The 12,489-nt window shown below is 41.2% G+C and overlaps 1 protein-coding gene across 1 annotated transcript in view; it reads left to right on the top strand.

Annotated features, from left to right (window-relative positions):
- Positions 1-5,850: 5,850 nt before the first annotated feature.
- The window catches only part of LOC310863991 (uncharacterized protein), a gene marked incomplete at its 3' end in the record, with an annotated part of 82,844 nt that continues 76,205 nt past the window's right edge, over positions 5,851-12,489 (top strand). Inside the window, exons 1-10 of the mRNA XM_083772524.1 lie at positions 5,851-6,085; positions 6,525-6,590; positions 7,724-7,888; positions 8,208-8,283; positions 9,659-9,804; positions 10,212-10,294; positions 10,409-10,496; positions 11,170-11,271; positions 11,718-11,891; positions 12,340-12,439. Coding sequence (XP_083628650.1) covers positions 5,876-6,085; positions 6,525-6,590; positions 7,724-7,888; positions 8,208-8,283; positions 9,659-9,804; positions 10,212-10,294; positions 10,409-10,496; positions 11,170-11,271; positions 11,718-11,891; positions 12,340-12,439 — 1,210 coding nt within the window. The 5' untranslated portion in view covers positions 5,851-5,875. The remainder of the gene's footprint in view (positions 6,086-6,524; positions 6,591-7,723; positions 7,889-8,207; positions 8,284-9,658; positions 9,805-10,211; positions 10,295-10,408; positions 10,497-11,169; positions 11,272-11,717; positions 11,892-12,339; positions 12,440-12,489) is intronic.

The following is a 12,489-nucleotide window of genomic DNA, read 5'->3' as shown; positions in this document are numbered from 1 at the left end:
CATTTGTGGGCATGGCCGTCCGAGTAATTTTTTTGCCTGCCTGCCTGCCTGCCTGCGTGCATGCGTGCATGCGTGCGTGTGTGTTGATCATTGTATTTTCTCTGTAGTTGCCTTCCTATAAAAAAAATATCACACCCGTGTGAACTGAGTGGTGCAACTCCCCCCCTCTCTCTCTCTCTCATTCTCTCTCTCTCTCTCTCTCGCTCTCATTAGCAGGCAACAGTGCAGCACTATCTCTCTCTCACTCTCTGTTTCTGGCACAACGGCGCCCCTACTGGTACTCATAGTCATACTAGGGTGCTCATAGTCACATAGGTGAACACGGACATTGCTGTTCCTCAAAAAAAGGAAAGGAAGATTATTATTTTGAAGAAAATTACACAGTGATCATTATGGTACATTTATTGTACCTGCAGTGAATTTGCATTTATTGAAGTTGGTATTTAATGATAGTAAGTATTGGACTTTACTCCACCCATCCTCACGCCTACACCTGTTTACACCTACACCTGTTTACACCTATCTGTTTACATCTACACCGGTTTACACCTACACCTGTTTACATCTACACCGGTTTACACCTACACCTGGGGCCTATTTCACGAAACTTGGATTAGAGATTAAGCCGGGCTTTAACACATATCCTGGCTTAATATATCCTGGATCAGTGCTTAACCGGTTTCATGAAAGCTGGTTGATCTTGCCAGATTAACTTAACCAGTTAACCTGGATATGTTGAGGCTTGATTCGGTTTCATGAAAGTGATGCTACATAAGTTACCATGGAAACTAATGCTTTGGATTTAGCCTGCTCCGGACCAGGCTAACAGCCAGGTTTAATGTCTTTACTGTTCATTAAGCAGTCAAACCGAATATTACCATTACTCATTGTTTTACAACATATTACCATTGTAACGTTTCACCCACTACTAGTCCTACATACTTACACCTAGAAACCCCATTCAAACCTATTTAGGTTCATCCTACGGTGGACATGTGTGCCTGAAAAGGAATCTTTGAAATGTTTCATAGTTTTAGAAATATAGTGCTTTCAAATTTGAGACATTTATAGGCAGATAGTGGCACTTCAAAAAATCACTTTCACCTAGAAACTCCATTCACACTTTGTAAAATTCAGCTTACTGTGGAGACACATGCTGGAACATTTTACTTTGAAATGTTTTGTAGTTTCTGAGTTATTTAACTTAAACGCCCAATGCATTCTCTATGGCAATAGCACAAACTTTGGCATGCTCCCATGACCCTCACCAGTCTGGCCCCTGTCTGGACAACAACCCCCTTCCCCAAAGGTAGCTCCCTCAGAGGAGGGAGTTATGGCCAAATATCACAATGCGACAATATCATTATGCTTACAATATTAAGAATTCTGTTTTAAGTTAATAGTAGTGGTAAAATGTAAACTATATTTTTGGTGTAGTTAATCATTCAGTCTATCCACTATTGAGAGTATGTTCTCTCTTTAATTACAGCAACCGTATTTATTTTAGAAGCTTAAGTCCTTGTATCAGTAAGTCTTGAATAGATTAGTAAAGATAATGAGATATACAGAAGGGGGCTGTAATGCAACTATTAAGGATGCAAACTGCCTTAATACCCCATGAAGAAGAAGGATCAGTAAATCTGTGTTCTACAGAATGGGTCTAGAGACAAAAAGCCAGACTGTCTATTAAGCCAGGCTTGCTGATCCCGGCTCGCCAAATCCGCCAATTCTGAGCCTCAATTGGCTTTAGTGGAACGGAATAAACCAGGCTGTAAAGATCAGGATTTAAAAAGCCTGGCTTTGGCCTAAATCCTGGATTAGTTAATCCAAGTTTCGTGAAACAGGCCCCTGTTCACATGTAGTATTGGACTTTACTCCACCCGGCTATCCTCAGCCTATACACCTGTTTACATCTACACCTGTTTACATCTACACCGGTTCACACCTACACCTGTTTATACCTACACCTGTTTACATGTAGTATTGGACTTTACTCCACCCGGCTATCCTCAGCCTACACCTGTTTACATCTCCACCTGTTTACATGAGCTATCCTCACCTTTACATGCAACATGTTGCACATCTTTTCCCAACAGGTTTAAGTACTTATAATGCACTGTTCAAGTGATTCATGCTAACATGTTGCACATCTTTTCCCAACAGGTTTAAGTACTTTAATAATGCACTGTTCAAGTGATTCATATGCTATGTGCCTATTTTGTTATTTCACTTTGATATTTTGAGCACACATATTTTTCAGCCAATGATTGTGCCTGTTATTGCACTTTATTGCCTCAATACAAGTAAGACGCGCAAACGCGGGAAGCGAACGCAGCTCGTGTGTGTGTGTGGTTGTGTGTGTGTGTGTGTGCTACAGCTGCGCCGTGTGTGTGTGTGTGTGTGTGTGTGTGTGTGTGTGTGTGTGTGTGTGTGTGTGTGCTACAGCTGCGCCCTCTGGTGGCGGGCGGGTGGTGTCACAGCGGGACAGACACACAGACACACAGACATGATCTGCAGGGTCTCATAGTTAGTGCTCATTGCGTTCGCAACAAGTCAAGTCTCAAACATTATGGAACAACGGTCTAAAACACACTGCATGTATTTAAACCACCACAAGATGGCGCTGTAGCAACAACAGACCACCTGTTGCACTCCACACTGTGCAGATCAAGTCCCGCGAGACTTTGGGACGGGAGTTGAGTTGATGCATGATATCCAAGATGGCGGAATAAACAAACCTATAAGCCTGATACTTTTTTACAGTATATGGCCTGCCGCCTGATACAGACAGCCACAGACAAACACGTCCTTGTGTTTATTAATATAAGTGTTTATAACCAACCAAAGGGTAAAATAATACATGTGTGTGCGTGCGTGCGTGTGCACACAGCTGTGATGATCAACAGTGGAATGAGTGGATGATCCAATTATCCACTTATCACTCTGACCAACGGACCAATGACGGACGGACTAGTTGAACAGGTGACCGGATCCAGTGGGCGGGGCTTTGGATTTAAATAGAAGCGGCCATGTTGTTTTCCAGCATGCTGTTTGGTTTGGGATCCAGGCTGTCTGGGAACCAAGCTGTTTGTTCCATGGTAAGCGTTTGTTTGAGAAACATGGTTTTATCCTTTAACACTGTTATTGTTTAGACATTAGAGGATTTATAGGACTGTTTATTGTTTAAACATAAGGATTTATAGGACTGTTGTTTATTGTGACACTAAATAGACGACAATGCCAGGAATGTTTTTCCTTTTAGGCCTCATTCACACATAAAGAACACATGTTTTGTTGCCCTGCCTGTGTTTGCTGGCTGTTCAATGCTTTTCCAATGGGAGGCACATGGTTTGACCAAACACTTGTGTTTGATTGCCCCCCTCCCCTCCATCAAATAGCCTACAAATGTTTGATCAAACCATGTGACTACAATTGGAAAGGCATTGAGGCGGTCATCAAACACAGGCAGAGCACAGAATGTATGTTTATGTGTGAAACATTTGTCTTGACTGTGTTTAATGGCTGCCCCAATGCATTTCCAATGGAAGTCACATGGTTTGACCAAACATTTGTTTGATCGAGGGGAGGGGGACAGAACACAGCCATCAAACAAATGTTTGCTCAAAACATGTGACTTCCATTGGAAAAGCATTGAGGCGGCCATCAAACACACAAGCCGGGTGTTTATTAGGTGTTATCGAGGCCTTAGAGAAGGAAGCAAATATACAAACAAACCATGGTTACCAACAGTGGTGGAAATTAAATCATTACCTTTACTGAAGTATAGTGTAGAAAATATACTATTTGGAAACTTAACTACTATAATTACTTTGTAGATTTGTATTATTACTAAACATACTAGCCTACATTGTTCATTTACCACTACAAGCTCACAATGCATTGTGATGTGACACATTGTGAGCTTTTAGATCTGCTATTTTCAAAAGGTATTTTTTTGTTAAACATTTCAAATGGGACAATCTGCATACTTTTGGTCATTTTTTACTTTGACTCACGTTATATAATGTAGATTTTGAATTTCCCCCTTTTTTCCAACATCTTAAAGGGATAATTCACTTTAAAAAACAAACTTTTTGTCATTGTATCATCTACTCGGGCTTATGTGAACACCACAGACAGTTTTTAAGTTACTTTATTCAGTAATTAGATATTCATTTTACTGCCCTGACCCCTTCCTATACAAACCCATTAACTTCAAAATCCATTTTAACCATGATAGACGCTCAACTCTTTTCCTGGTGTCCTTCAAATACGTGAGTGGTCCGTGCGTTTTCATTTAGCCTACTGTTCTTATTTATTTTTTAATTATTTTTGAAAAATGCCCTCCAGAAGGAGGCCGGAACGGTAGGCTAAATGAAAAGCCACTGCCCCCTCACGTATTTGAAAGACCATCAGTCACCAGAAAAAAGGTTGGGTGTTTTAAATCTATCATGGTTAAAGTAGAGTTTGAAGTTACAATGGGTTTGTGGAGGGAGCGGGGCAGCTAAAATTAATATCTAAATACTGAATCAAGCAACTTAAAAGCTGTCTGCTGTGTTCACATAAGCCTGAGTAGAGGATAAAGTGAAATATCCCTTTAATATTATATTATATGAATTTTACAATGTATGAAATCTGGATAAAGAGTGTAATGTCGTTTTTATGTATGTGTCTTACATGTTAATCATGTGACCTTGGTGTCATGTGTGACCTTGAATGGGGTCATCAGGAGATGGCTGGTATTGGTAATGGAGTGTCTACTCGGCTGAGCTGAAACGTATAACGGTGTCAACGAACGCTCCCTGAGATTACGAGGCGTACGGTGCTCGGGACGTATTGTGCCATACAACCTACGCGGCTCTATTAATACCGGCTATCTTCAACCGAGTGACGGAAGGGCCCCCACGGTACGTGCCTGGATTACATGTGGCTGTAGTAGAAACTAGGGCTGTGTCACCATTACATGTTAAGTTGACCATTCATTGTCATACATGATTGCGATTAACACATGAACACAAAGTTAAAATTTCTTTATTGCTTTTAGGCTTCATAAACAAGCTACACAAGGCCGATATGACTAATTATATGCATTAATTACTTTTATACTTTGCCAAAAAAGGGAGAAACACTTTACTGAGGTTTTTACGTGTTTTTAGTATTTCAAAGTGTCCATGATGTCATGGACACTTCCTACCCAGACTACAATTCCCATAATGCTTTGGTGCACTGCTCCTTGTGGATAGGGGGAGGGCTGTCTTACTGAGACAACATGTAGTCCAGGAAGGAAGTGAGCCCGGTGTCCATGACATCAGAGACAACAGGCTTACTGCTACAGATCGACAAGCTGAAAACGTGTCACCTTGTGCAGTTTCAAGCTTGTAGATCTGCTACATTTGATACCTTTGTGTGACGCTCTACTGCTCTAGTAGAGTGATGTCTGAAGTCCAGCCTGCGGGCCCCAACAATGTACTAAATGTCACTAAAAGTCACGCATCCAACGAGCTTTAAACTAGTCTAGTATGATCAATTAGGTAAGGTGTTCATTTATTTAAGTTCGTTTAAGTTATTAAGAATATGAAGATAGGAGGTTTCTGCTGACAGCGACAATATGCAATGTATTGTTCTATGTAGCAAGCCGCAGCCAAGATGATTGTGGTGATTGATGTTTCCATTTTAAGGCCTATGGAGAAATAAGAAAAACTCTTGAGTGTGACCCTTCACTTGCCAATGTTAGTCCAAGAAGGTTCAAACAATTCCTTTTGCGTTAAGGGGGATAAGGGTTCTGTTTATTATTACGACTACTTCTACTGGTACTACTACCGTACTTCATTCATACCAATCTCCAGGTCAGAAGAGGAACTCTAGACGCTGAACCATGTTGTCCGGTGAAGAACTCCTTTGCAGCACACAGCAGGTGATAGCTGGGCTGGAGGCGCTGAGAGGAGAAAACCGCACTCTGCTGGACAAACTGCAGGGTGCGATGGAAGACAGATCAGCGGCAGAAAGCGGCAGTGTGGAACAAGAGAAAAGCTGCATCATCAGCCAGTCACTGGAGAGGATAGAACTGGGACTGGGGGAGGCCCAGGTAAAGAGGGAACGGAATCGAACGGCACAACTGAATAATAGACACAGCGGAAAGGGGCCAAGAGGCCAAGAGCCAAGAGCAGATCTCTTTACTACAGTAGAATACATTTCTTGTAATGGATTAGAATGAATAGTTTAGAAGACCATTAGAATAGTCATTGGTCTGTCTGTACCCATCTCTTTCACTGCTCCCATTATCATTGTCCTCCCTATGTCTCTCTAGTTTATAGCACATTACTAAACAGAAGACATAATCTCTACCTGTTTCAGATCATTTCCCTTTAAAAAACAAGTTGACTTGATATCAAACAAGTTTCAGACTAAACTCTTTTGAGTGTCCACTATCCATGGTTGTTCTTGTGCATTACTTTCTCAAACTAAAAGGTTTCTCTATAGGCTGTTTGCCCTCCCTCACTACATGCATTGTCTCCGCCCTCCAGGTCATGATGGCACTGTCAGCCCACCTGAGTTCTCTTGAAGCAGAGAAACAGAAGCTCCGTGCACAGGTGAGAAAATAGAAATGGAAGAATCTGATTGATTTGAAAGTTCCCAAGGGACATGTAACCGAATATTAGCATTGCTGCATGTATATTTGTGACCCAGCAGATTTGATCACATTTTCAGAAAGTCTCTCTTATCTAGGTCGTCCATAGACCGCTTCCAGTCATCCTGGTTCTCCATACAAAAAAAAAGTTCATGATTTTTTTTGTGTGACAATGAAGTATTTGCTCCAAACACTCTTATCGCAGAAAAATAAGAGTTGTAGAAATTATTGGAAAGTCAAGACTGCCATGACAAGTGTATGTAAACCTTTGACCACAACTAGGTAGGATATCGACAGCAATGGCTTTCCATTGATGAAACCTGGTAGGATGAACGCATAGTTCTCTTTCCATTCTTTGAATGTACCCTTTTCACTGTCAAAGAGGAATCTCTTTAGACTTTTGGATGAAAAAGCCTCTCTCACTTTAAAAAACAGATGAAAACTTTGTTTCACATGCCTTTAACAATACACTGCTTCTCTCTGTTCTAAGAAGAGACATTGAACCCTGAAATAAGTCACTTTTTTGGGTGAACTAGCTCAGTAGCTCGTCTTTGGACCACAAGTTCATGGTTTTGATCTCGCCAACTCGGCGTATGAGTAGCATGGCTTGGGTGCATCAAGTCATGCTGGAAGTACTGGGAGCTGATGGTAGGTGTGGCGCTCCACCTCAGCAATCCATCTCCCAGGGTTCTAGCGCATTGTTACGGGGACAGACTCCCGTGTGTTACCGGCTGATACCGACAATTATCCATTCAGGCCTGACTTCAAAATTAGAAAAAAATCTTTTAAATCCTCCAGTTTTCTGAAATAAATATTTTTATGATTTTTCAAAAATAGCAGACCTACAAGCTCGTAGCGCTATGAGCTTGTAGATCTGCTATTTTTCAATAGCTAAATTATAACATAATGTTTAAAACACCAAAAGGGGTTCCCGCCCGACCTACTTCTTGGGTGAACTACACCTTTAAGTGTTAAAAACAGATAACATATCACTCCCTCTTTCTTGTCACCTGATGCTCCTCTGTGTGCATGAGACACGGGGCATTCTCTGTAAATGAAGGTTTAAAAAAATAAATCAAATCTCTTCCTCTTCAGGTGCGTCGGCTGTGTCAGGAGAACCAGTGGCTGAGAGATGAGCTGGCTGGAACCCAGCAGCATCTACAGGAGAGAGAACAGGAGCTGGTCACCCTGGAGGAAAACAACAGACACCTCCAGTTCATGTCTTCCATTCGCAAATATGACCAGGACGAACCACCACTGGTGAGACAGACAACATGATTAGTTTTATCCTATTTTATAGATTTATGTCGTACGCACTTTAAGATGATTATACATTTAAAAATGTTTGATTATAGAATATTATGGGCCTAAGCCTAGTTTGCACCAATATTACGAGTTTACTAATATTATATGCAAACATCAACCTTTACACAAGCCATACTGAGAATATCTGTCTGTCCGTCTTAAACAAGCATGCATAGATGCATAGCATAGATGCATAGAAGCATGCATAAAATTAGCTGGTTTATTGTTACTGAATTGTGATGACGAAGTGGAGTTTGTTTATTTTCTTCAACAGGATGATAAGGACACCTCCTCCACAAAAGAATCTCTAGATGACCTCTTTCCTACTGAGGAGGAGGAACAGTCGCAGAGTGAGTAATTACGTTGCCATTTGACTGCGTCTCAAGTTGTTTTGTCCTGCCTGTCATAGTTTCTCAGTGTCAGTAAGCCACTCTCTGTATCAGTGGTTCTCAAACTGTTTGTATGTCAAGGACCCCCAAATGAATTGGCCACGGATCCCCATCTGACAATATCTTGTGCTAGAGACCCCATACAGGATTTTTTTTTTTTTTTTTTTTTTTTTAATAGCTTGAAGATCAGTCTTTTTTTTTTACATATTCAATTGGCCACGGCACGGACCATCTGACAATATGTTGTGCTATACCTACATACAAGATACATACTGTACATACAAGATACATACATACAAGAATAGTGTTTTTGAAATGCTACAAAACTTTTACATCATACAGTATATTTAAAAATGGCAGATCTACGCAGCCAAAAAGATCATAGCCCAACGCTGGAATCGCCCACATGATGTTTCAAAAACACATTGGCTGCGAAGCTTTCTGGACATTGCTTATCTGGAACTGTCATCGGCAAGGATTAATCAGTCCCAAGAGGGCACAATTTCAATGTGGACAGACCTAATATCAGACCTGAGAGACTTACTGACCCGGTGATGTAATGGATGTGTTGTGGGTTGATTATTCTGTGAATAGGATGGGGGGGAGGGGGTTTTGTGTGTGTGTGAGTGTTTTGAGTTCAATTTGGTATACTTTGAAATTATTATACCGTGTTTTTGCCTGATCAGAAAACAAATACAAATTGTGAAAATGAAAAAGAAAAAAAGGAAGATCTACAACGTTGTGAGCTTGACGATGGATAAGCTTTCACATATCCGATATATATAGGGTTAAAGTGGATGAACTAATGTTGATATATTAACTCGTATTGTTGGGGACCACCTGGAACACATTCAAGATCTACCACTTTGAGAGCCACTGCTCACACAGTGGAGTTTAGTCTCTCAATACTTTATGAATGCTCTCATGATGGAAAGGAATATTGGAGGCAACAGCTCTTCACAAGACCTAGGGACAATTACTGTAGTGATGTCACATTTTGAGCATTGCTGTTACATGTGGTGAGGAATAATCTACTAAGTGGGTGAAACTGCACATTATGCAGGCCCTACTTTTCAGTTGATCTTAAATGTTTCTTTTAGAATAGGCCTGTGCTAATGTGTATCCCTGCCTGGTCTATACTTGTTAGACAGACATGGAGGCACGCACGCACACAGTGAGCCTAGGTTCTGGCACTGGGCATGTGCAGGCCTCCTGACTGACTAGGCAGTGGTCACCTGGCTTGATAACCGTTTCGTAGGAAAAACCTGCATGTTTGTGCGGGTGTTTCTTTGTACAGTGCCGTGTTCATCCCCTTCCATCTTCTGTCCTGGTTCAGTGTCACAGCCCCACCAAAGCAGTGCCGTGGCAGCAGCGCAGCAGGGAGGGTATGAGACCCCGGCCCGTCTCAGAACCCTACACAACCTGGTCATTCAGTACGCTTCTCAGGGACGCTACGAGGTGGCGGTGCCACTTTGCAAACAGGTGTGTCCGAGGTTTTTATATGTTCACATTCAAGTCAGTTGAGTTCAATAATGTATACATTTATACATGTATACATAATTAATTTTGGCAGAAGCCTCTTATCTCCATATTCACGAAGGCATCAAAAGTAGAAGCTACTTTTGCTATTTTTGAATTTGAATCCATGCCCGATGAAGGTCTGACTGACCGAAATATTGCTTAAATAAAATTCTGTAAGTGAAGACAGTGTGCGGGGATTCCAGTTTTTTTCCTGCTCTTCCAATTCATTTATCCGACACACCTGTCCCCCGTAAGTGTGCATAAGGACTCCTTTCTTCAGAATTTGAATCCTGAAAAGTAACGGTTTCGGACATATGATATACATGTCAAAATATATCCTACATTTAAAAAGAATAACATTTCAACAGGCCCTGGAAGACCTGGAGAAGTCCTCAGGACACAGCCACCCAGATGTAGCCACCATGCTAAACATACTAGCACTGGTTTACAGGTGAGGCTGCATTCATTCATGGTCTGGAGAGGGCAGACGGGTAAAAGGGCAGGGTCTCAAGCCCCCTTTGATGTCTATGTGTTCACGTGCCATGTTTGTGTCTGTTTCCTGCAGGGACCAGAACAAGTACAAAGAGGCAGCAAACCTCCTGAACGATGCTCTGGCGATCAGAGAGAAAACACTAGGAATGGACCATCCAGCTGTAGGTTATCCACCCCAACACTCACACCTTTGATGAATTGAAAATGGAGGACCCTGATGTAAACAAGTCTTAGTCTTAGTCTTTTTTCTGGTTTCATCCTCTTTGCAGATCTTGTATTGACCTGTACCTTCCTTGGACTGGTCCCATTCTGCAATATGTTTATAACATTTTCAGTCAATCAATCACACCTACTACCATCTATCAGGAAAGATTTGAAGATCTGTAAATACTGTAGTCCATAATGCTCAGAAAGACGTAGTATATGAACTGTAAAGGTTTCTGAGAATCGTTTACATCAGTGATCCTCAAATCGATTATAGCAAATTATTACATTTTCCTAATATATTATTTGTATTATCTAAGAGATGCTATTGTTATGCAACAAGCCGTCTCCACTTGACATCCACGTTGATATTTTCAGGCACATTCTGTAATTTTCATTGTAAACATGGTCCAAATGTCTTTTAAAATTACATGAAACCAACATGACAATTATTTTTTTAGATGGATGTAATGGGCCTTATATGACTGGTCTTATGGACCTTTGTCTTATTGAAAATGTTCCTGGTGGACCCTTCAGAATTATATTTAGAGTACCCCTGGTCTAAATCAACCTCACTGAGGGTGTGTGCGCATTCATTTTGTGCATCCATTTATTTGTGTCTGTCTACAGGTGGCAGCAACACTGAACAACCTAGCGGTGCTTTATGGGAAGAGAGGGAAATATATGGAAGCCGAACCACTCTGTAAGAGAGCTCTGGAGATCCGAGAGAAGGTAATAAAACACTCTGTAAGAGAGCTGTTTTCTGAAAAAGCTATGTTTCTATGTCAGTGGTTCTTTGATTTTTCAAAAATAGCAGACGTACAAGCTCGTAGTGTGCCACTCGGTGGCACGCTACGAGCTTGTAGATCTGCTATTTTTCAATATCTAAAGCATAACATAATGCTAACACCAAAAGGGGTTCCGGCCCAAAATGGGTTAATTGGATTAAAATTGTAAAATAAAATTGTAAAATATGTCAAAACGCAGTGCTTCGCCCAGAGTTTTGAGCTTGTAGATCTACTACTTTTGATGCTTGCGTGTGATGTGACGCTGTAGTATGATCAAGTAGGACATTAATTTACAGAAAAACACAGAAAGCTAACATGAGGTTTCTGCCCGACAGCAACAATATGGTTTATTAGTGCAACTAACTTGTTCTATCTGAAATGTACCTATAGGTCCTTGGCACTGACCACCCAGATGTTGCAAAGCAACTAAACAACCTGGCCCTACTGTGTCAGAACCAAGGAAAGTACCAGGAGGTGGAGCAGTACTATGAACGGGCCCTACACATCTACCAGAGCCGCCTGGGACCAGATGACGCCAATGTAGCCAAGACCAAGAACAACCTGGTGGGTGCAACAGAATGGACTGAACCAACCCAACTGAAAGGGACAATTTACCGTGTACACAGAATTATGAACCATTATTTAACAGGAAAAGTGGAAACAGAAAATGCATAGTAGGAACAAGAAAATCATTAATACAATGTAATTGTAAATGTTCAATTTTGGTATTTAGTAGATGCTCTTAGCCAGAACGACAAGATCAGAGCAGAAATGTTGTGTAAATGTTGACAACCAAGCAAATGGTCATTGTAAGCTGCTCACTTAGTCACCACTATGGGACAATTAATGCACAGGTCATTGTAATGAATTATAAATAATGTTCAATATTGATCCTGATACCTGTGTTGTTTGCACCTACAAGACAACGGCAGACTCGGCCACTCACACAAATACCTGTGTGTGTGTGTGTCTCTCAAAGGATAATAAAATAAATATATCTTTCTCCATCAAGGCATCATGCTACCTGAAGCAAGGGAAGTATAGGCAGGCTGAATCTCTCTACAAAGAAATTCTGACAAGAGCACACGAAAAAGAGTTTGGATCTGTTGAAGGTAAAACTTCTTTCAGTGTGTGTGTGTGTGTGTGTGTGCGTGTGTGTGTG

The sequence above is a fragment of the Protomyctophum parallelum genome (genome assembly GCF_964188405.1).
Source record: "Protomyctophum parallelum genome assembly, chromosome: 9".
Taxonomy (NCBI): domain Eukaryota; kingdom Metazoa; phylum Chordata; class Actinopteri; order Myctophiformes; family Myctophidae; genus Protomyctophum; species Protomyctophum parallelum.
This window is presented reverse-complemented; position numbering and strand designations above follow the sequence as displayed.